The 23,101-nt window shown below is 36.7% G+C and overlaps 2 protein-coding genes and 1 pseudogene across 3 annotated transcripts; 1 reads left to right on the forward strand and 2 right to left on the reverse strand.

The window, feature by feature from the left end:
• Nucleotides 1–2,555: 2,555 nt before the first annotated feature.
• Nucleotides 2,556–7,751, reverse strand: LOC143546303 (E3 ubiquitin protein ligase RIN2-like). Its single transcript, XM_077037998.1, has 11 exons — nt 7,594–7,751; nt 6,181–6,600; nt 6,018–6,095; nt 5,776–5,862; nt 5,580–5,701; nt 5,376–5,472; nt 5,010–5,273; nt 4,805–4,942; nt 4,638–4,705; nt 2,877–3,432; nt 2,556–2,765 (listed from the first exon to the last, which is right to left on the reverse strand). The coding sequence occupies exons 2-11, from the start codon at nt 6,439–6,441 to the stop codon at nt 2,709–2,711; spliced, it is 1,728 nt and encodes a 575-aa protein (XP_076894113.1). The 5' UTR covers nt 6,442–6,600; nt 7,594–7,751; the 3' UTR covers nt 2,556–2,708.
• A 6,094-nt stretch (nt 7,752–13,845) lies between these two features.
• On the forward strand, nt 13,846–16,814 carry LOC143546283 (uncharacterized). 2 transcript variants are annotated; one of them, XM_077037980.1, is made up of 5 exons: nt 13,846–13,938; nt 14,806–15,493; nt 15,571–15,834; nt 16,078–16,155; nt 16,234–16,814. In XM_077037980.1, exons 2-5 carry the CDS (start codon nt 15,116–15,118, stop codon nt 16,708–16,710), a joined length of 1,197 nt encoding a protein of 398 aa, XP_076894095.1. In that variant the 5' UTR covers nt 13,846–13,938; nt 14,806–15,115; the 3' UTR covers nt 16,711–16,814. The 2 variants fall into 2 exon arrangements, with proteins under 2 accessions (XP_076894095.1, XP_076894096.1); XM_077037981.1 differs by lacking the exon at nt 13,846–13,938 and having other exon boundaries at nt 14,679–15,493.
• Nucleotides 16,815–18,264: 1,450 nt separating this feature from the next.
• Nucleotides 18,265–19,010, reverse strand: LOC143546271 (putative glycerol-3-phosphate transporter 1 pseudogene; annotated as a pseudogene).
• Nucleotides 19,011–23,101: the final 4,091 nt, after the last annotated feature.

A 23,101-nucleotide genomic window follows, 5' to 3' on the forward strand; every position in this document is an offset into this window, starting at 1 on the left:
TAGAGAACTCACATTTTTATCCTTAATAATTCAAAAAATCAAAGAACTCAAACTACATAGCAAGCAAATAAAAATAAAAACTTATAGATAACATATGAGCAATGATATTCACAAACGAAATATGCAAAAACATAGATAATTTTGAGAAATGAAATATGCACAAGGCAAAAAAAATTTGGTTACACCAAAATATCAAAAATTTGACTTAGGTTTATACATAATTGATAATCGAATAACACATTTGTTTAGATCAGAGCAACACGAAAACAAATCTTTAGTGACCTAAAACGATTAATGAAAGCCATAAAGATATGTTATAATTTGAGCCCAATATCCTCCCTATTAATTGAGTTACCCATGTTTTCACATCATAAACTCATAGCATGATACTTAAAATAATTGATTGTGAAAGCAAAGTTGTTCTTAATCGATGATGACATCGAGTACTTGAAGAACAAACATGAGCTTTTATTAGCGATTGTTAAGAAATCGGTGGTTATACAACGATTTTGACGGGGGGATTTGACTTTTGATTGTAGGATATATTTACACAATAGGCAAATAACAATTATGCTACTGAATATGGAATGAAAGGTTACATATTTTGGTAAGTAATGAGTGGGTCTAAGTGTAAATAACTTTGGTAAGTAGTTATTTATTTTAATAAAAATAATTAGGAAATAAAGGTTAATGGATGGGGGTGCCACTTGGCAAAATAATAGACTAATTAGGGGATATGTGGTTGAATCATTATTTTTGTTTATTATAATAGTAGATGTTTAATACATAACTGATCAAAGAAGGTTGGTGTGAGAACTGCATAACGTGTAAGCTACGTGATGCATAGATATATTGAAACTGACAACTATGTAAAAGACTACATTATCGACTTATTTGTAACAACTAAGATAAAACATACATGTTTAAACAAAAAATATAGAAAGTAAAGTAAAACGCTAAACTTCCTCTTTGTTTTATATTTGTTTTAATAGGCGCTTATGTTTATGTTATTAAATAATAGTTCGGTAGGAGAGAGTTATAACGTAGATACACATGGAAATAATATATACCTAATAATACATGGAACACTTAAACTGATTCTGAAAGTATTGAGCGGGGCGTAGGAGACCTTTCGTGAAGATATCTACATACTAGCTTTGTGTTTAACTGGTATCAAATCCACGCGTGTTGTGGCAAACAACCACAAAAAAATTAACAAACCTGAAACTTTATGATATTAATGTACCCGGAAGCATATACATATATCTCCCTCCCTCCCTCCCTCCCTTCACTTTGTTACGCACTTTCTAACAACTCCATTTAAATTAAGTTTGATAATAGTTAATTAGATCTACAAGATATTTGAGTTTATTTTTAGCAACCACGTTGAACAATAAAATAATAAATTAGCGTATAATGTTTTTAGATAACCAGCAAAATTAAGTACCCTTGTTACTTTTTCAATCAAAGAATTCGTGTCATAAACTGCAATTTGACTGAATTTAAGCCAGAGTTAATGTTATTTTTTTTGAACGTCAACTAAGTAACGCCAGATACTCCGTACGCGGCCCCCATTGGCTAAAGGTAGCCCGAGCCGGCCACTAGTCCGGACAGACGGAGCCCCTAGCGGTCCACTAATTGAGGGATTCACCGGATAAAACCCGACCCCCACGCCCGCCAAACGGCACGACAGCGAGGAGCCGGTAAAACCGGGTGAGATCAGGACTCGAATCCTGGCAAGCCAGGGTCTCCCATATAAATTGGTGATAGTAAGGTTTGAACCCCCTACCACTCACTAGTAAAGTGAGTGCTCTACCATTAAGCCACAACCAATTTATAGAGTTAATGTTATTTATGTTCTAAACTTTTTAGTATTTTAAATATACACAAAATAATCATCTTTATTTGCAATAGTATCAAAATGTGAACTCTGCTGGGTAAGCCCTTCATCCAGCAGCCAAGTCTCTACTCTCTATTAGTCAATTTAAGTTGATGGTGAACATGATTCGATTGAACAAAGTAATCCAGATACCGGCCAGACCGGTTCGGTTAAGCATGTTCAGGTTATTAATGAATCTGGGTTTGGTATGGTCAGGGTCGAATTTGGTCCCAATAAAAACCAAAAGATGTAACATATTGGCATCAAAAGTTCATATTGGGTCTTGTCCAACCCTAGACTAACCCAACCTGAAAAGACCGAGACTGACCCGCGCACTTCTGGTCCAATCTTCAGTTTAGATTTTTCAAAAAATTTCAGGCTTGGCTTCAATCCAGTTTTAACCGACACACGCCCTAATTTCATCAAGTATTAGCGGGACCAACTACAGTCCTAAGCCCCCAACCAGATCTAAAAGACCAAGTATTAAATGTACTACAACAGTTATGGTGGTAGACCTTCAACTTAAAACTATTATTATTATTACTGTATTATTATTATTATTATTATTATTATTATTATTCAAACTTTAGTATCTACATGCATCCCCACCTTCATGGTTCACAAGAGGCAAGACAATCTGAGTTGTAAACCATAATGTCCCTTCCACGTTAATAAATAATAAAATAAACATTAATTTATTTAAAGTCTAAACCACAAAACAACAACAAAGGGCTATATAGTTGATTATTCTTATTTTGTGTAGACCCTTTCTATATACATTACAGGAAATATTACACTGTCACCAAAGAACAAACCTTTTTTCAATGACTCAAATTTGAAGAAGATTATTCACACTGGCCGAAACTGAATTTGTTCGCTGCAAATCCTGCACATTTCAAAATTCAAACCAATTCAGCTATCACCAAAATATAAAATAAAATTAAAATATAAAATTTAAGACCCAAAACATTGACTTCAGAACGATAAGAAACTATACCCGCAATATTAATTCATCTGGGACATGAGGAAGCACTTCACGAACAGTTTCCGCCATTGCAAGTAAATGTGACAGGTCATCATCCGAAACGCGCGGGGTAGTTGTAACCTGGGGACCACCAGTATGTCCCCGATGCCTTAGACTACTGGTAGAAGGATTGTTTGAGTTAGATGTGCTAGCCTGAGACGGGTTTATAGACCACAGATTCCATGAAGGATCTTCAAGGGCAGTTTGGGCATATGTTTCACCAACAGCTGCAAGATGCCTCATCATCATCTGGACTCTTCCTAGACCCACGGGTCGTGTACCTGTAGATGGGTCTGACCCATCCAACCCCAACCAACCAGATTCGGGTCCTAAAGGGGTTTGAATTTGATTTGGAACTACACCTGCAGGGACATTTTGGGGTTCAAGTGTAGAGCTTAGCTGGCGGGCAAGTTGTTCGTCACTTGAAACGTCTCCAGAACGAGGTACAGAATTTGCTTCACGTGTGTTTACAAAGAGCGGTTTTCGACAAGTGGGGCAGGAATAATTGTCACTTAGACCCTGGTCTAACCTGGTATCAGCATGCCACCTCAGCATATTTAATCATTACATAATGTTGGCTGTCTAAAAGGCTCACGACTTGTGGCTTGCTAGAAAAATGCTCGCTCGAAATTGGCTCTTTTGCGAACAAGCCGAGCCGAGCCCAAGCCAAAGTAAGCTCCACTTGTTGGTTCGCTTATTAGACTCGTTTAAAGTAAAGCCCAAATTTTGATACATATAAATTATAACCAAAATTTTAATATAGGGTTTGGATCTTTTAAAAACCGTAAATATTTAAGAATTTCAAGAACTCCCAACAGCCAATTTTTTCATTTTATATATTTAATATTATTTGAGGGTAGTTTTGTCATTTATTATATGTAACTTTGCGATCATGTATATGTAATCACAAGTTTACATATGTGTGGTAACCAAATTACATATATGTTTAATAACCAATTTACATAGTTGTCAATTTAAGTTTGCATATAATAAATTACCTACCCGCAAATAATATTAAATATATCAAATAAATAAACAAAACGACTGGTAAAGTATTAAAGGCTTTATTTTTTGGAAGTTCTGAAATGGCCCCGATCGTTTTAAAATATGTGTATGTGGGACAAACACTTTGTAGTTTATTATTATGCATTATGTGTATGTTAAAAACATTATTTTTTTAATATAATGTTTTAATATTAAAAAAATATAAATTATAAATTATGTATGTCTTTTAGTATGTATGTGGGACAAATTTTGATACATATAAATTATAACCAAAATTTAAATATAAATTTAAGTTTGCATATAATAAATTACCTACCGCAAACAAAATTAAATATATCAAATAAATAAACAAAACGACTAGTAAAGTATTAAAGTTCTTTAATTTTTTGGAAGTTCTGAAATGGCCCCGATCGTTTTAAAATATGTGTATGTGGGACAAACACTTTGTAGTTTACTATCATGCATTATGTGTATGTTAAAAACATTATTTGTTTCCCCTTTTATGTATCAATATGTGCACAAATATATACTATTTCTTTCAAAAGAAAATAAACAAGTTGGCTTGACAAGCCATGAGTTGGCTCAAGTTATTTGCAAGCCAAGCTCATGCTCAGCATTTCAACTCATTAAAGTAAATGGGCCAAGCCCAACCTAGATCGGCTTGTTTACAACCCTTGTCATAATGAGATAGCAACTTTAATAAGAAAGAAAAACATATGTAACTATTACCAAGATCTCAGGCATGAAAGATGGAACAGATGATTACACGAGAGCTTCTTTGCCTTGGCCATTGGTTCCTGAATTTAGACAGTATGTGAAAAATATTTAACGACAATATGCATCAGATAGCACTTTAAAATTTAAATAAAACAAATAAACCAAACTTAAATTATTACCCGACAAATTGCACATTCATCATCATAAACTTGTATCTCTTCAGATGTCGCGTCAGGTAGAGCCCCATGAAGCGTTCTCAAAGCTATCCTCAACTTAATAAACCCTCTGACGCGCTTTGCAACCGCACTTAACAGAGCCTGCCTATGACACAAAATTAATACTTTCTAAAAAACACATAATACATGAACGTATTAAAAAGCTTACACGTATATTTAAGAAAAGAACTGCATCTACAAGATGGAATGTCATGCCATGAAGCCGCCAAATATACACATAATGACCAAGAGCCATTAACAAAGTCATAATATCTAAAACAAAACCAAAATTCCTTAAAATAACACTCTTCCATTCCCACAATGAACCTGCTGCTGACATGTCCAAAAGCTTTGATATTTTGGAATTTGTTGTGTTGCCTCCTGAGTGATGAAGCCATACATCGAGCAGTTGAAAACCATGAACTAAAATCGCCTAAACCAAATATAATGCAGACCAAAAAACTTATTAATCGTGTTATTATAATTTAAAAGAAAAATAAAAAATAAATAAAAGAATTTGTGTAAGTCAGTGTACCTGAAGGGTTTCGAAAGCTATACTAAGAGGTTCAAAGAATAATAACAAAAACAGAGATGATGGTATTTGTTGGTAGATGAGTAGGCACGTTCTTATCCTGCAAACAGTAGTAAAGAATGTAGGAGACAAAATGACAAATAAGCATCAAAATGCTACAAAACAGAGTTAATGTGACAAGAAATAGATATTTATTTGAGCAAATACCAGACTGCATCGACAGTGACAACCAGTAATAAAACAGAATATACACGGAAGTAAGTCCATGGAGTTGCAGAAGGAGATGCGTTCAACCGTTCAAGGCGATCTCTGGCTAATGCTTGAAACATCTGTAAAAGTAAAAAAAAATCACAAATAAACTCTAAAACAGCACTTTAAAAAATAATAATTATATAAATAATACCTTCAAAGAGCATAATACAGTCAGCCACGTTGACCACAATCCTGCTTGAACTAGTGTTGGTGGGATTACCAATGGAAGAAATGTTCCCTGTGATGACAACATCAAAAGTAAATCTAAAATGCTCATGAAGAATGACCATTACAGTGAAGATAACATTGTTCGTCAAACAGTCAATATGATCTTAGCAAGCTACACAAATGCATAATATAGATATGCTTACTTCATAAGATGCTACTTCCTACCTTGTAAATAACATAATTAACTAATCGCTCCACCAATTTCCGAGATTCAGCCGCATTCAACTCAACAAAAAATATCGTCTGCATGAAGAAATGTTTAATAAATGAGCATGTCTACTTGTATTCAGCTATTAATGCATATATAAGATATAAAAAGCCTGAATACCTTAAGAGACAAGATGATGAGCACAAAAATGTTGAGAACAAAATTGACCACCAATGCAAATGTGGTATAAGAACTCAACAACAGTTCAAGTACCCGATTAGCAACACCAGGATGAAGAAGACTTTCACCCATCAATCCATCTGACTTCAGCTTCACATACGAAAGCTCTGACCAATATTGAAGGCCTATAAAGCTCAACACTGTACAGACTGCCGAAACTGATAAATAGCCCACACCCATGGGATACAAGGATAACTTCATCAGGGCAATGAAAGTTACACGATTTCATGAGATAAATACATACATGATCCCGCTTAGCTTGTAAAATTCATGGAGAAGATTACAAACTATAACTTAGTCTGTACACCTCCCCCCAACCCTTCAAAGTAGCTCCTGTAATCAGATCTCAATATATGTAACCTGTATCAGAATAATTTGATATTAGTAATCGATACATCAAAAGAGCATTATAGCATACTTCTAGTAAACATCATGATATGCCAATTAAATTGTGTAGGTCTTATTTCATAAAACCGTTTACTTTTTGTTGCACAAACCTATACAATCACCTAATTTCCTCACTCCATCTTCATTTGAGCAGGTATGTGATGGTCCATTAAGGTAATATCATGTTGTAGATTTATACTTGATTAGGCACATAGTCATTCAAGCAAACTTGAACATGTTGCATCTGGTTAACTAGGTCAAGTCTTCATGGAGTCATGGACAATAGCAGTCATAATACTATAAATACATTATATATACCTATCCCTAACACAAATCACACTATATGACCAAAGGTGACGAGTAATTTCAAAGTGATCTAACTGAATCGAAACCATAACTTAACAGATAACTGAAAAATCAATGATTGGTAAGCAGTCAGATGCAAACACAAACATGAATCTCGATCCAACTCAAAAGATCAAAGAGTAACCTGGGAATTAGAAATAGAGCTAATTAACTATTGAACAAAGAAACTAAAATCATATACAGATGCCCTTACTCGTTACATACAAATCATACAAGTATACAGAATAATAATAGTAGTAGTAAGAAGAATGAATTTGTATAATAAAACTATAAATACATTATCTATCACGATTCATAATATGATGTAACTGAACTGAATTAATAACTGAAGATGAATGAATCTGGATCGAAATTAAAAAAAGTCAAACAGTAACCTAGAAACCCTAGGAATTGAAATGATAGCTATCAACGGAAGAATTAGAGATGATATAGAGATGTCCGTACATACAAATCATATACAAGTAGAAGAGAATAATAATAACAAAAAGAGGAAGAAGAAGAAGCACGTATGTTGATGAGAGCTGGTTGCATCTGGATTATTATGATGAAATAATAATTAATTAGGTGAAGAAAAAGAAAATAATAATAATAAAAGAGAACCTGTATGTATTGTATTGTGTTGTGTTGATCCAATGGAAAATTGTCTGACGCAGCAGATTGGGGCAAATATTGCGGGAAAGGAAAGAGGAGAAGAAAAATATAAAACAAGGTGAAGAATATATTGAAATGATATCTTGTTGTTCTTCTTCTTCTTCGGTACCAACCTCGTTTGTTTCTTTTTCATGTGATTATTTCTTTCATAATAATTTAAGGGATGTGGCCATTTAAATATATTATATATTTTTCTAGCTATCTCAAAATTTCTTTTTAGAACTAAACCGAATTTTTGCAAACAATTAATAGTTACTTGATCAATCTGGTTTTTTAAGGTTAGAAGTGGGTACAAATGATAGTTGAGGACTGAGTTTGCAATCAGTTAATAATTAATGTATTATTTTAAAAGTTGTAGTTCGGGAAACAAATGGAAAATAGGTTTCAAAGTTCAAGTGATTTATAATGATGCTTGATAGTCACTTCAACACCTACAAGTGATGTTATTAAACATAACTAGTATTAGAACCCCGCGCGTTGCGACGGGACTGTTTAACCGAATTATAAATAGACGCGAAAATGTTCAAACATGCATATTAACTCGTATAACATAAGTTCCGATATCTACCAATAAAAGTCTCGATTGGTGTTCGAAAATTGAAAACCATAAACTAAAAATAATAAAGAATGCATGATTGCTTGTATACCATGTAGTAGAACTTGTAATAAAAAGGTATGGTAAATATCCCTCACAATATGTAGAACCAAAAATACCGGCATGTTACAGCTGCGAAAAGGTATGGTAAATATCCCTCACAATATGTAGAACCAAAAATACCGGCATGTTACAGCTGCGAACCGATACGGTTAGTATTGGTAGTACCGGCACAAATTTGTAAACACGAATTAGTAAGCCTAAAAAACATATTTTAAAGGTGTGGTATCAAACATCGAAACATCTGTATAAAAACATGTGACAATGTGATAATTTTCAGTTATTGTAAAGATGAACTATAACAAATACGAAAGCAATGTTTAAGAAAAACGTTTAACCGACAAATAAAACATGTAAAGCCGACACTTGGTCACGTTTAAGGTTTAAAAATATAATTATTATATATAATTTGTAAACATGAATTAGTAAGCCTAAAAAACATATTTAAAGGTGTGGTATCAAACATCGAAACATATGTATAAAAACATGTGACAATGTGATAATTTTCAGTTATTGTAAAGATGAACTATAACAAATAAGAAAATCAATGTTTAAGAAAAACATTTAACCGACAAATAAAACATGTAAAGCCGACACTTGGTCACATTTAAGGTTTAAAGATATAATTTGTTAAATCAAGGGAATAAAAACATCAGATAGTGTACTAATCTCTGATGCAATTTTAAAACATATATAAATAACAACTAATAATAAACTAAAGGTTAAGTAATAAAAAACTAAAATTCAATATATGTAAAAAGTTGAATATATGTAAAACATAGCTGAGTTGATGGCTATCAAAAAGCAGAGCCAATAGAGATTTGTAGTGTGCTTTGGTTAATAAAATATTAAGAAATTACACAGTAAATTGAATAGTAAAACTCTTGAGTAACATAAGATCTGCTTTTTAATATATATAATAATATGCCTATTGGTTTTTTAAAATGCTAAAAACCTTAAATATACACACTTTTACCGACAAAGTTGAGGGTTAACTCACGCTACCAATAACAACTACCTTAATCCACCCATGGCACTACGGGAAAAAAACTTTAGTCAGATTTCAAACTTGAGACATCGGAAATCCCAAACATTAATAATTATCCTATGCCAATAAGCCAGAAGGCAAATTGCTTAGATACAATATATAAAAGTAGCTTAACGAAGTAATTATATAACTTGATCGGTAGTGTTATATTGTTTGAAATATAGCTAACTCGAAGTCGATTCGATTGTAAATGAGTAGCTTCGGTTCGGTTGAGTTTGTACACTGGCTTGATTTTAAATTAAATCCAAATATCAATGATTTATATGTTAGTTTCTTTTGTTCATTGTTTAGATTGTTTAGATGATATATTATTCTAGTTCTCAAGTAATTTGTTGAACATTATTTTAATCGTAATTTAATTGTGTTATACACTCAATAGTGTACTTTATTTTAATCTTGAAATGTTAATCGCATTTGTTTTATAGAAGTCTATATGTTATTAAAAGTTTTAGTTCTTTTTGGAATGTATCTAAACTTACACACTTCCCTCCATTTTTAACAAACTCATTTTTGTTTTCATTGCACATTTCACACGATAAGAAGAGGATAAGGCACGATAAAATAAAGATATTCATGATCCAACTACATCAAATTCAATTTATATGAATAGAAAGTTTATTATCAACGTTTCGAAAATTGAATATAAAAAAATCATGTAGTAGGTTGAAAAATATAAAGATCCCTGCTTTTAGAAGAAAAAAAATGTGTGTAATTCGAGGATGATGTCATGTTGATGTACACACGTTCTAGTCTAAGCCCATAAAAATTGACTTAATCACTTAAGTTGTTTTAAACTTTATTATTCTTTTTACTATTTAATTAATTCTACCTTCAAAATTAATATGTAACATTTAACCGTTCAAATAAAGGAAAAAGAAAGAACACCGTAACTATAACACAAAATAAGCTCAATATGAAAGTTCATTGTCAGATACGAAAACAACAAAAACATCACAGCTAGAAAGAACTTTTCCATACCAAATGAATATTATTCGAAATTGTTAAACTTTATTTGATGTATTGGTTGTAAAATAATAATCACGTGAACAGGTATCTATAAATAAATTGACTTATGACCATACTAATTATATTTACATATTAAACTATTTTCTCTATTGTTGTTGCTGGTCATTACTCATTAGTTTAGCAATTAGTTTTTATGTTTATTAAATTGTTGATTGATTTAGGTAATTCAAAAACATGAACAAAGAAGTGTTTTGACAGCTTAATCGTGCTTGAGATGTCAAGTAAATGATATTTTAGTATAAGATGTTAAACGGACGAAATGTGTTGGGCGAAGGAGGAGCAACTTGACAAATAAAACGTAACGTCTCATCAGATCGTGCATTTATCCGTTTATATCTTCAGTAGGTCATGACTCTTTGTTTGATGATCATTCAAGAAATTTATCACCTCGGTATTGTTCTTATCCGGACAAGTTTAATTGTAGAGCTATGATTTGATCCACATATTCAAAAGTTCAATAACATTATTTGTGTGCATTAATGTTGCATAAAGATAAACCCATCTTGGTCACGTTTGTTAAGATTAATAAGTAGAAGGCAATACCAGCCCAGTCCATAGTCCACACACTTTATAAATTGGGCCAGTTTGGGCCACAAATTAGAAGTCTTAAGTCTTAACCGTGCAAGCAAACAGTTAATTAAGTGTATGCTAGGGATGAACGAATAACCGGATTAACCTTGCCTAACTATTAACAGATGTTTCGGTTAAGCAATAACCGATTATCCAAAAATTTTGGGTCGGCTTTGGTTACGGTATCTATGTGTCATAACCGAACTTAACCTAACCATACCGAACCAAATGCCATGAATTTAAAGTACCAAAATTAATAGATAACTAGGTTTAATGCGGGTTTGTGTTTAGTAAAAGGCCCCGCGTTGAGGCGTTATTCTCGTTTCACCCAGTCGAGCATCTTGGCCGGCCGTTTGATTTCAACTACTTCACATTTTACCGCCGGCCCGTTTGTTTTCAACTACTTCACATTTTACCCATGGACCCGTGTGCGTTGCGGCGCAAGAGAGGAAACGTGATAGTAAGATTAGGGCGATCATATCAATCATAGTTGCCAACAAAGATATGTAGTTATTTACTATAGTATATTAGTTACAGAACTAACGCAGCTACAAAAAGAATAGCCGAATGCTATTTATCAAAAATAAAATACTACCATGTGTAAATAATATTTCAAAAAGATTTAAGAATGATAATCTAAACAAATCCAAAAGCCTTATGTCTTCATATCATCCCATGTTTATGACCTTGATTCAATGCCACCACTTGTACCAGCATAGGTAATAAGATATTTCATGTTTTTACCTTTAAATTTATCTCCAGCCAAAGTCAGATGCTCAGCTTCATCAAGATGATATAGACTAATGTATCACCAACAGCAAAATAACCGCAACCTGCAGAGCAAAAGTATAAACACTAAGCATAAGTATATAACAGTTAACATAAGCATGTAACAAATGGTCAAAAATGAGTAAAATGACTAAACTATCTGTATGTTTAAATGTATAGTTTGTCGACCAAAGTCAAAGTATACAACGGGGCTCGCGTCCTTTGACCAAAAAAAATGTACATGACTAAATTACCCCTGAAGTATATCTGGTTAGTTTGTTTGACCCAAGTGGCCAGGTCAAAAGTATATAAAAGCATGAGTTCAGTCTTAATATTCTTGGATATTCGGCTAATTCCCAAACACAAACTAATAAGAAAACCCTACCAGAAAATAAACCACGTGAAATTTGAATAACAGTAAATAACCAAACGAATTGTCGTAACTAAAATGTTAAATCTAGAAGACTTTTTTTACCAGAAAAAAGAGTAGAATCTAAAATCTAAAAGATTTTTCAAGTACATTAGGTCATACAGGGTGAGTTATCCACTGCCCACTGGTGAATCACTTGAGCATAATACATTTTTGGTGCCATGGAGCTAGACCAGTGAGCTAATGTATTTATCTCCATAAATTTTAATCACCGCCACCTAGGGTTTGAAAACAGAACCTGACAACAATGTTGGTCAATTCATCCCCCGCTCTATATGCGCGGAAATAATGCAGACATCAAACTTTCTATAAACATATTAATATACTTTTATTTATTGTGTTACTCAAAATTTAAGATTTGAAGGCTGTTTTAGGAGAAAATTATTGTAACTCTTTTTCTGTTTAAAAATATTAATATACCTTGAATACATATTTTATTTTCTTTAAAACGAAAGGGAATAGGTAACTCACAAAGTAATAATATGTTAAAAATCAGAGAATAATATATGTTAATCAAATTAACTACTTAACTAATAACCTTTTTTGAGGGTTACACCAACAAAGCAGTTGGTTTAAACATAAATGTTTATTACCAGTTTAAACATAAATTTGGTTTTTTTATCCAATTTTAGTTTAATTAAGTGTAGACGAAACGCAAGAAAACCAACAATAAAGATTCGTAAATTACCCTCCAAATCCACCGAGATTGTTGATCGTCAAGTGACCTAATCAATTCCGCCTGCTCTGTATCATGCATATTAAGTAGTCAATTTAATAAATCAACAGCAATAACAAATTCCCAATTTTCAAAACTGGGGAAATTGAAGTAATTTACCTTTAAGGTTGGAAATCAGAGCTCGTAGGGATAGGGAGAGGCAGGAACTAACTGCATACACCGTCGTCAGTTAATGGAATCCGAAGACAACATCGATGGAGATAGCAGATTTCGAAATTGAAACCAGCAACGACCGACATAGGAAGAGATATACAGAGTTTCAATTGCAGAAGATTATTTTGGCATCTCAATGATAATATATTTCATTCAATCAACATAAACAAAAACATATATATAAATTAAGCCTAAGATCAAGGCTAAATAAACAAGCAACCCAATCAATAATAATTACAACTATTGACCAAAAATCTTGTCTTTAACTGCATACTATTGAAACGGGGTTAGCGAGACTTCAAAATTCAACGTAGTGAGATGTCACGGTATGTCTAGCTTTTGGACCTGGACCAACTAAGACAAAGAACGCCGTTAGACTCGCTATTTACCGAAAATAGTTAGAAGTTCGATAAACAATGTTGATGGATGGTTACCATGTTTAATTTGATTTGAATAGGATAAAATGTAAACTGCATTAAAGTTTTTTATTTTGTAAAATAGAAAATAAAAAGTAATACGCGTTTCGTACCGTGCAAACGGTATGTCTAGTCTTCGAACCTAGACCGGCTAACACAAATAACGTCGTTAGACTCGCTATTTACCTTAAGATAGTTAGAAGTTTGACAAACAATGTTGATGGGTGGTTACCATGTTGTTTAATTTGATTTGAAGAGGATAAAATGTAAATTGCATTATTTTGTAAAATAGAAAATGAAAAGTAATTTGCGTTTCGTACAGTGTAAAACGGTCATTAACTCGAGGTTTTGGTGAAACAACCTGACCATTGTTACTAGCATATCAGTCTTGAGGAATCAAGATCATCACTTTTTCATATTTTCTTTCATTTTTACACACCAAACTCGGCTGTTGATCTTCAAACGCTGACTCAGCAGCACCTCTTAAACCTGGTATATATTATGGATCCTAACTCTAAATATCTTCTTCTTTGTTTACGATCTAAGCATCAGTGCTTACAAAATGTTGGCATTTTGCATATAATATATTATATTGTTACCATTACCACTTGCTGTATAATATAGTCTAATATTTATATACATGTTAGAGAGAGAAACTTAGAGTTGTTTATTCCTTAAACATCCTTTAATCGGTTACACTAATTTGAGAGTTAGGGTTGCAACAAATAGTTCGAAATAAGGCTCGAATATAGCTCGTTTAGTATCGAGCTTGAGTACGAGCCTTGTGTGGAGAGATTTTTTTAGGCCCGTCGAGCCTTAACGAGTCTTGTATATATATATTTTTTAAATGGCCTACAAAGCCTAGTGTGTTTTTTATTTTTAACTTTTTTGGACATTTATAATGTTAATTTCATACTGCACAGCCGAGCTTGAGCTGACCTTAGGCTCGTTTAAAGTTTTATACAACATATAAAAATAATTATTAAGAAGTTATATAAATTAATTAATAAATAATAAACGAGCCAAGCTCGAGCTTAAAAAAACGACTCACGAGTCGAGCTCGAGCTTTAGAAAAAAAGAGCTCGGAGCTTGGGCTTGGCTCGTTTACATAACTATTCGAGACCCTACTGTATTTAGTCGTGTAACATCTTGTGACTTGAAATCATTGTGTGAGTTTAAAACTTATAACACATGTTATGTTTTTTATAGAATTTATTTTAAAATCCCTAAGCTTAAATTCATAAATAGTGTTTGAAACTTTTGAAAGTATGCAATGCCTCTCTATTTCATAACAATTTATATGAACTTTTAACAGCAATATACCTGCCTGTTGTTTTATAACTTTTAGTAGTTTTGCAGATCATGAGTTCCGCACGCAGAAGCCTAAAACGGCCAAGAGACGACTTACCAGCAACACAATCGTTTGTATCATATACAAACACGGAAATTCAAACAACAACCTCACCAACCGATTTGTGTCATGTGTTACGAGGGTTAAGTGCTGATCAAAAGTCTGATATCAAGGATATGGGCTTTGAATCAGTAACATCATTTAGCATAGATAAAATACCAACAGGATTGGGACATTGGCTGTTGGTCAACTATGATCATAACACGAACGTGTTAAACGTTGGCAGCGCCATAATTGAAATAACACGTTCGAAGGTGCATGATGTTTTGGGAGTGCCAATGGGGGGAAATCACCGTATCAGAAAGTAAAGTAGCGAGAAAAGGAGATATTATTAGAAAGGAATGGAAAGACCAGTTCATTTCTAATAGAATAACTGTTAAAAATGTAACTGATAAGCTTGAATCAAATAGGAAATGTGGAAGACTTTTTAAGGCTAACTTTCTTGTTGTCTTCAACTCTATATTGGGTGAGACAACTAAGAGTTTATTAGTTAATCAAAAGTTTCTTTCATCAACTACTAATGAAGTTGACATACCCAACATGGATTGGTGTAGTTATATTATAACTTGCCTAAAGAGATCAAAAGCTGAATGGGATGGTAAAGAGCCTTTCACTGGCCCGTTGACTTTTCTTGCGGTACGTTTGTTTGTTTGTATAAGTTGCTTCTTAACATAAATGAACAAATTATTAATGCTTTCATAACGTCGCAACAGGCTTTGTATGCGCATGAACTGCAGCTGAAACGCAGTCCTGAAAAGGTGATCACACCAGCTGTAAAATATGTGACAACTCTTTGCTTAGTTGAAGCAGAAGCTCTACTTCAAGGTCAAGGTCAATGTCGAACCGATGAAGGTCAAATTGTTATCGACCAAAATGTTACCGCATATCAAGAAAACGAGGAGAATGAAGATGCAATTCAATCAACCAATCCCGCTGGTAGTGATGATACTCGGATTATCATGAACGGAGACGAGAGTGTAAGTCATGCACACTACAATCTTGACATTTTCAATTATATCTTAAAAGTTTGTAAATTTGGAGTCATAATTAAACAATAAATAAAACCCGAATCGCATAATATCATTTTACGCCTTTACGGGCAGTCCCTAATTTCTAACACAAAAGAAAATGAAGAATAATAAATAAGATCAACGCCCCTTTATTTTAATTATACTTCGTATGTAGATTAACATGCATAATGTATTGCTTCATCTTTGTAGGTACTTCATGATGATGATATACAACTCGTAGAACCCAAGCAGGAAGAATGCGAGTTGGATGAAGGCGCGGTTGATTTCGTATGTATCTTTCAATCTCTCATTAAACCCAACACGCTGGTTTCCGTCACCTCTAATTTGCATCCTTTTATTGTGTAGGTTTATGTGAAAGGATACAAAGTGAATCGAAGTGTTGCACCGACCCTTGTAGAGATTCTGAAGAAACATGGGGACTTTGCACGGGCATCTAAGGTGAATTCGGTGATAATATTCGTGGTTGAGTCGGTTTGTAAAGTTTACGAGCGGATTCAAACCAATGATATTAGGAATATGTCAGAACAGGAGGGTGTGGTGTCAGCTGCGAAGGCGCTCAAAATGGATGTGTCGTGGCTTGAAGGTCTCTTGGATGGCGCTCGCAAGAGGAGAGAGGCGAATAAGGAGTACGGTTTGTGGTTGGAAACAAAAACAGGCATCGATTTGGCTGAAAGAGGTTTCGAGAAGGATATGATAGGCCGACGTGCCAAGCTTTTGGAGGCACACCTACAGTTGAAAGAGATTTCAAAGTTTAAGGAAGCGATGCATATTGTTGGAAAGCATTTAAATGACAACAGACTCATGAATGGTTTGCGCGTATAGACTATAGACTAGTTTATTAGATGTCTAATTATTAGAAGATTGCCTAGGCTAATTATGTACTTTGGTCAATAGGGGTTGCTAGGTTTAAACCCTGATACAGACTAGACTGGTTAATGGTTTGCTAGCATTAGTAGGAAAATATGTTTTTTATGTTTGCTGGAAAAATGTTATGTTAAATTTATGACATTTGGTTAAGTTGGTTATACGGCTGTTCACAAGCAGAGCCCGAGGCAGGTGTAGCTTGAGCTCGGCTCGAGCTTGAAACTGTATGTCATAATGTATGTTGGTCCATTACAGGTTGAGTTAGGATACAATGATACATACCCAAATAAACAAGCCTATCCTGACCAGAAATGTAAAGAGTAAAGACTAATAAGTAGCCAGGCAAGAAAATGCTTAGTAGATACTATTTGGACCATTTTGGGCCCAAGAAAATGCTTTACAGGTCTACAACTAGAGGTGAAAAAAAAAATCGGTTCCGGACCTGATCCGGCGGTTCCTACCCGGAACCGGACCCTACCCTACCCTATCCACGGGTACAGACCGGGCTTTGGGTTTCTCCCCTGTACCCGGAACTGGAACCGGATATACCCGGTCAAAACCCGCCCCTACTTACCTAAAACCGGAAAATTCGGTCAAATACCTGACTATACCTTGAATCGGTTCCTACCCGGACCCGGTTTTGACTTTTGTTTACCATACCCGGAACCGGTTCCGTTTCCCAAAAATACCTGGTTATCTATCTATTACTCATCTACTCTAGTACTCTACTAGAGTACTAGTTAAAGGGTGTACAAATAAAAAATGACCCGGAACCGGTTAACTGGAAACCAAATCGGACCGGTTCGTTCTAAAACCGGTTTCTACCAAACTGCCGGTTCGTATAGCGGTTTGGTTATCACATATTCAAACCGGTTTTAAAACCGTTTTTTTTTTGTCTTAAGCCGGTTTAAACCGGCTAAAACCGGTTTAAAATAAAACCAAACCGGTCCGGATCAGTTTGGCTAGTTATATATGTTTAAACCGGATTCTAAACCAAACCGGTTTCGAATATGCAAGGCCCAAACCGGTCCGGTTAGAGAAAAAACCCGGTTTTGTACACCTCTAGTACTTGTACAACTTGATAATTTGATGTGCATTGAAAAATATTATAAATCCACATATCATTTTTTCCTTTTCCAGGTTTTGCAAAAAGGGATTATTTATATTAAACAGCATTTTTATAACTATTTATAACATATAACTTAATTATGAAATTGCGAAAAAGATACTCCGTATATCACATATTCATATCACCATATCACCGGTCTGTGTTTTAAAGCTGAACTTTTTGAAATTTAAACCGCCAAATACTATTTGTTTTATGTTTTGAATTATGATTAAGATTTAGTTACATGCAGGAAAAAATCTACATAGATCGATGTGACAATGTTTATATGTGTTATATTTGTATCTGACACTCAAGTGACCGATCTAACGAATATCTACAAAATGCTACACTAAAATTCGTTAATATGTAGAATTGAAATATGGAGGTAGTAAAAAGAATTTAGTAATATGAACCATGATTTTATTATTACATGTACAAACATTAATATACACATCATCTCCCACAACTTAAAACCTGGAAGAAAACAATTGAATTTGAATGTTACATGGCCCATTAATCTTTGCTCCTCCTTAGAAGCCAAGACCAAAAATTGATAAATATCAAATAATTTTATTCACACAAATCACACAATGTCACAAAAAAATTTTAATCAGACTTCTTCAACCGCATCGGACGGAGGAGCGCCACCACTCGAGCCGCCTTGTGAATCTTGACATTTTGCCGTCACCTCCGCCACCACAAGTTTAGTCAAGAACAACCCGGCCACAAAAGCCGACAACATAAGCATGGTGAAAACCGCACTCCAACTCTGGGTTGAAATATAACCCGTTAGCACCGGTCCAATAGCCGCACCGATTGACCCTGTCCCGTCAATAATTGCGGTCACGGTGGCAAGTGCCTTAGAGTTTCCTTTTAAAGACCGGTGGGTCCCTAGATCAGCCGAAACTGCGGTTGTTATGAGAGCATACGGCCCGTTAACAAACATCCCAATGATTAACATGAGAATTATGTTTACGGACATGGATATATGTCTGTAGCTTCTATATAGGTATAGTGCTGGGATTGCACAGTATGTGAAGCTCGCGGCTGTAATAGCGCGAGCATCTAGCCGGTCGGATATGTGACCGGCTAGAATTCCTCCCACCACACCCCCTACATCAAACAATGTAGATAAGTTCCCGGCCGCAGAGTTTGGTCAACCTACCCGAGGCGATGACCCAGGCGGCTACGCCTGCTTGCAGTACTGGTTCAGTTGCTCATCCCGTTGAGCCAACTGTTCTAGCTGTGACATTATCCCCGCCGGCCGTCAGTGCCATTTTCACAGAATCCATCACTGAGCCGCCGGTGATTTCTCTTGCGGGTTCTTCCGCGGCCACGGTTGTGAGTTCACCTCCGGTGAGTTCACCTCCGTTGGTTTCCACCGCGGCAACCTCCACCATGCCTCCTCCGGCGCCTGCGACAACGGCGGCTCAGTCCTTCAGGTACGTTTGGGGTTGGGGCGTCTAGCCAATCCTTGCCTCCTTCCCGTCTCCTTGACCTTTTGGATGGATATCCCTTAGGTTCAGGTGATGGGTTTGGTGGCTATCGGCCTGTTGTCGACCCTACAGGTGCGTAGGGTTATTTTGGCCTTTTTATTATTTTAATTTATATATATATTTTTTATCATCTTTTCCTAACTGCTTTTTGCTTTTGCAGTGTCGGATTCCAATGAAGTGTATGTTCCACGATGGAACATCCGCCGAGGAACAACCCTTCGGACGCCTGTAGAATACGTCGAATGGGCGCGCCACGCCGCCCCAAGGGGGGCGCTGGGGGAAGCAATGTCAAGCTACCAGGAGGGTAGGTTGACAAATGAGATCTGGATTCTCCTAGCCCAGATGCAGCCGCGCGTCGAGCTGCTTTGTCGTGAAAACGACAAGTTAAAAGCAGCTCGTATCCAAGAAGTAGCTCAAGCGCGGGCTGTCCGGGAGGAGAACAGGAGGCTCTCCGCCGTTGCTGCGGAGAAGGAGAAGGCCTTCAAGGCCCCTGAAGTTGAAGTTCAGGCCCGTCTCGAGGCCCGTTCCAAGGCGTCCCAAGCTGTTAACGAACAGCTTCGGTTAGCCAAGGAAACCGCTCGGAACGCAACTGAGAGGGCCACCAGGGCTGAAGCTGTTGCTGAGCCTCTACGCATCGAGAATGAGGAGCTTAAAGCCAAATTAGAGAGGCTCCAGCAGGCTCATGATGCCTTGGCCATGGAAGACGCCAAGAAGCTCCAAGAGATCTTGGACCAGAGGGGCGTGCTTGACCATACTGAGCGTAAGCTAAAGGGCGTCGAAGAGGCTGCGGCTAAAGAAGTGTTGCTTGCCAACCTTAACAAAAGTGAAGCCGAACGCGCCCGTAACCAAGCTCAAGCTGCCCTCCAGGAGGCTCTGGTTACCAAGGAATGGCTTCTACGAGAAGCGTTGTCGCAGGTAAGCTTAGCTTCATACTGTCTTCACGCTTTTCTTTATACTTAGAAAAGGTTTTGATACTTGTATTTTTGTTTTGTAGGTTGTGCATCGGGTCTTCACGGACACATCATATGACGATGCCATGAGCGCAGCCCTCAACGCTTCTCATGAGGATGGGGAAAAGGCCGGCTTCCTGCTTGGTCTAGGGTTCGTTGAGAAGGGCATCCCGCCTTCCAACTTCCCTTTATATGATGTGGATACTGAAGCTGTATATGACCAAGCAGTGAACCAGTATGCCGCCTTCCCGCATCCGGTGGTGGAGAAGGTGAACGAAGTTGCTGCTGCTGATGATGGGCTAACCATTCTTAAGACCTTCCTTGAACCGCCACAGCCAACTGATGGTGCGGGTACAAGTGGGTTTGGAGGGAGTGGCCCTGAAGCTTGAACCTTTAGATCCCTTCCCACTGTTAGGATAGGTTAACATTGTATAGATTTATATTCTTGTAGGCGGGTAGATACCCGGATATTCTTGTAATACTTGAATTTATATGGAATGTAAATCTTTTGTGCGGGTAGGACCGTCACTCTTGCTTTATAAACGTTGTACGACTTGCTCATGCATATTATAGTTTAATTTGGCACTTGTTTTGCCGCATAAACAATGTATGATTCGCTTGTGCATACTGTAGTTTAACTTAGCAATTTCTTAAGTACTTTGAATAAGTTAACCTATCAACGTGGCAGATAATAGGTTAAAGTTTTGCTTCCTCTTTCGTGATTGTGCGGGTAAGACCGTCACTTGCACTTAGTAGGATGGCTAAACTTTACCTATATCTGACCTGCGTGGAGGTTTTCCTCATTTTTTCCTTGAAGATATTTTCTAAGTGTTCTGAATAAGTTAACCGTTCGACGAGCGGTTGTCGATAGGTTAAAGTTCAGTTTCCTCTATCATGATTGTGCGGGTAAAACCGTCACTTGCATTTAGTAGGATGACCAAACTTTACCTATGGCTGACCTGCGTGGAGGTTTTCCTCAATTTTTCCTTGAAGATATTTTCTAAGTGCTCTGAATAAGTTAACCGTTCGACGCGCGGTTATCGATAGGTTAAAGTTCAGTTTCCTCTATCATGATTGTGCGGGTAAAACCGTCACTTGCATTTAGTAGGATGACCAAACTTTACCTATGGCTGACCTGCGTGAAGGTTTTCCTCATCTTTTCCTTAGAAATTCTTGCCGTTTTTTGTGTTTATGCGGGTTTTGCCGCCTTCCACACGCAACGACTTCTTTTCACACTTATTTATGCGGTGGGGGCATATCAGTGTTTTGAATAAATTAACCATTCGACGCGCGGTTATCAATAGGTTAGTTCGGTTTCCTCTATCATGATTTGTGCGGGTAGGACCGGCACTTTCATTTAGTGGGATGACCCAACTTTACCTATAACTGACCTGCGTGGAGGTTGGCCGTTTTTTGTGTTTATGCGGGTTTTGCCGCCTTCCACAAGCAACGACTTACTTCCCCACTTATGTATGCGGTGAAGACCGGCATATCAGTGTGGAAAGTTCATTAAGTATAAATGTAAGACCATCAGCGTCAATGTGATAAGGAAAATCATTTCCATTAGAAGTGGCTCTGGGCCTTTTCTTTTACAAGTTTAGAATTGATCTACATGCAGACTGTGTAATTGAGCTCCCTTCCATGCTCTTGGGAGTGTCATCGAGCCTTTCGAGCCGATATGCACTTGGTTCGGAATCTCGTTGTTTACGCAGTATATAGTCTCCGACATTGAAGCTGCAGTTTTATTCGTGTTTTCCCCAACTGGGGTTCTACACGCATTAGCCTGCTCAACGTTCATTACGCCACGAGGTGCGTGAGCGTCCCATCTCTAACAAATGCTTCGACGATGTCCTTCAAGTCTGTGCATTCTTCAGTGTTGTGGCCTTTTGTCCTGTGAAAGTCACAGTATTTGCTCCGATCAGCATTGTGACGATGTCGGATTATTGGAGCCTTTGGCCATGGGAGCTTCTCAGTGGCGAATATCTCGGTGACGCTTTTGGTGAGTGGCGTCCATCTGGAGTTCTGGTTCGACTGCACGTTATCCCTTCCGCCTAACCGATGTTGCAAGCCGGATGAGGTGTCAAAGTTTACCCTTGACTGCCAAATGCCTAGCTTCCGCTTTTTGTTTTGTCGGGCGGTAAGGACGTTGTCTTATCTTGTTTTCTGGGTGTAAAGATTTGTGCTCTGGGGGAGATCTCTACCCAGTTGCTTCTCCGTTTCCGCAAAGCGTTTAGCTGCTGTCATGATGGCATCCCATGTGGACGGCATGCCATCTTTACCCGTTAAGGTGCGGATGAGTTCTGGGTCTTTCGCGCCCTGGATGAAAGCAGCGCGAACAAGATCTTCGCTAATAGTGCCCAGACTTAGCTTTTTTGAATTGAAGCGCGTGATGAAGTCTAGTAAAGACTCATCTTCCTCTCGGATGCAGTTGAGGATTGTCCATTGCTCTTCGGTATACTTTCTTTGTTGGCTGAAGTGTTGGCTAAACTTCTGCTGGAAGTCTGCCCAATCGTAGATGTGGTGGACCGGTAGACGATCGAACCACGCTCTAGCTGGCCCAACAAGCGTCATTTGGAACATGTAACACCACGTAGGTTCTGTCCAATTACTGACGGTTGCCCCCGCTATGAATCTGTTCAAATGATCGTCTGGATCAGATATACCATCGTAAGTGCCGATGTTGGACATCTGTTTGGCACTTTTCGGGGCAATTGCTTCCGCAATGTCCCCTGCAAATTTGGACGTTCCCGCATTTGCAGCGGTTGGTCTAAATGTTTTGGAGAAGTCACGTGGGT

Source organism: Bidens hawaiensis, unplaced genomic scaffold (assembly GCF_021521415.1).
Source record: "Bidens hawaiensis isolate Kalapana, Puna unplaced genomic scaffold, B.hawaiensis_p1.1 tig00014333_1, whole genome shotgun sequence".
NCBI classification, from domain to species: domain Eukaryota; kingdom Viridiplantae; phylum Streptophyta; class Magnoliopsida; order Asterales; family Asteraceae; genus Bidens; species Bidens hawaiensis.

Coding starts and splice junctions, on each gene's coding strand:
- LOC143546303 (XM_077037998.1), bottom strand. CDS start 6,441: ATGAAGTTATCCTTGTATCCCATGGGTGTGGGCTATTTATCAGTTTCG. Junction 5,863..6,017: donor TTAATTATGTTATTTACAAG/GTAGGAAGTAGC, acceptor TTGTCATCACAG/GGAACATTTCTTCCATTGGT. Junction 4,706..4,804: donor ATGAATGTGCAATTTGTCGG/GTAATAATTTAA, acceptor GTCTAAATTCAG/GAACCAATGGCCAAGGCAAA.
- LOC143546283 (XM_077037980.1), top strand. CDS start 15,116: ATGATGTTTTGGGAGTGCCAATGGGGGGAAATCACCGTATCAGAAAGT. Junction 15,494..15,570: donor GCCCGTTGACTTTTCTTGCG/GTACGTTTGTTT, acceptor ACGTCGCAACAG/GCTTTGTATGCGCATGAACT. Junction 16,156..16,233: donor ATGAAGGCGCGGTTGATTTC/GTATGTATCTTT, acceptor TTTATTGTGTAG/GTTTATGTGAAAGGATACAA.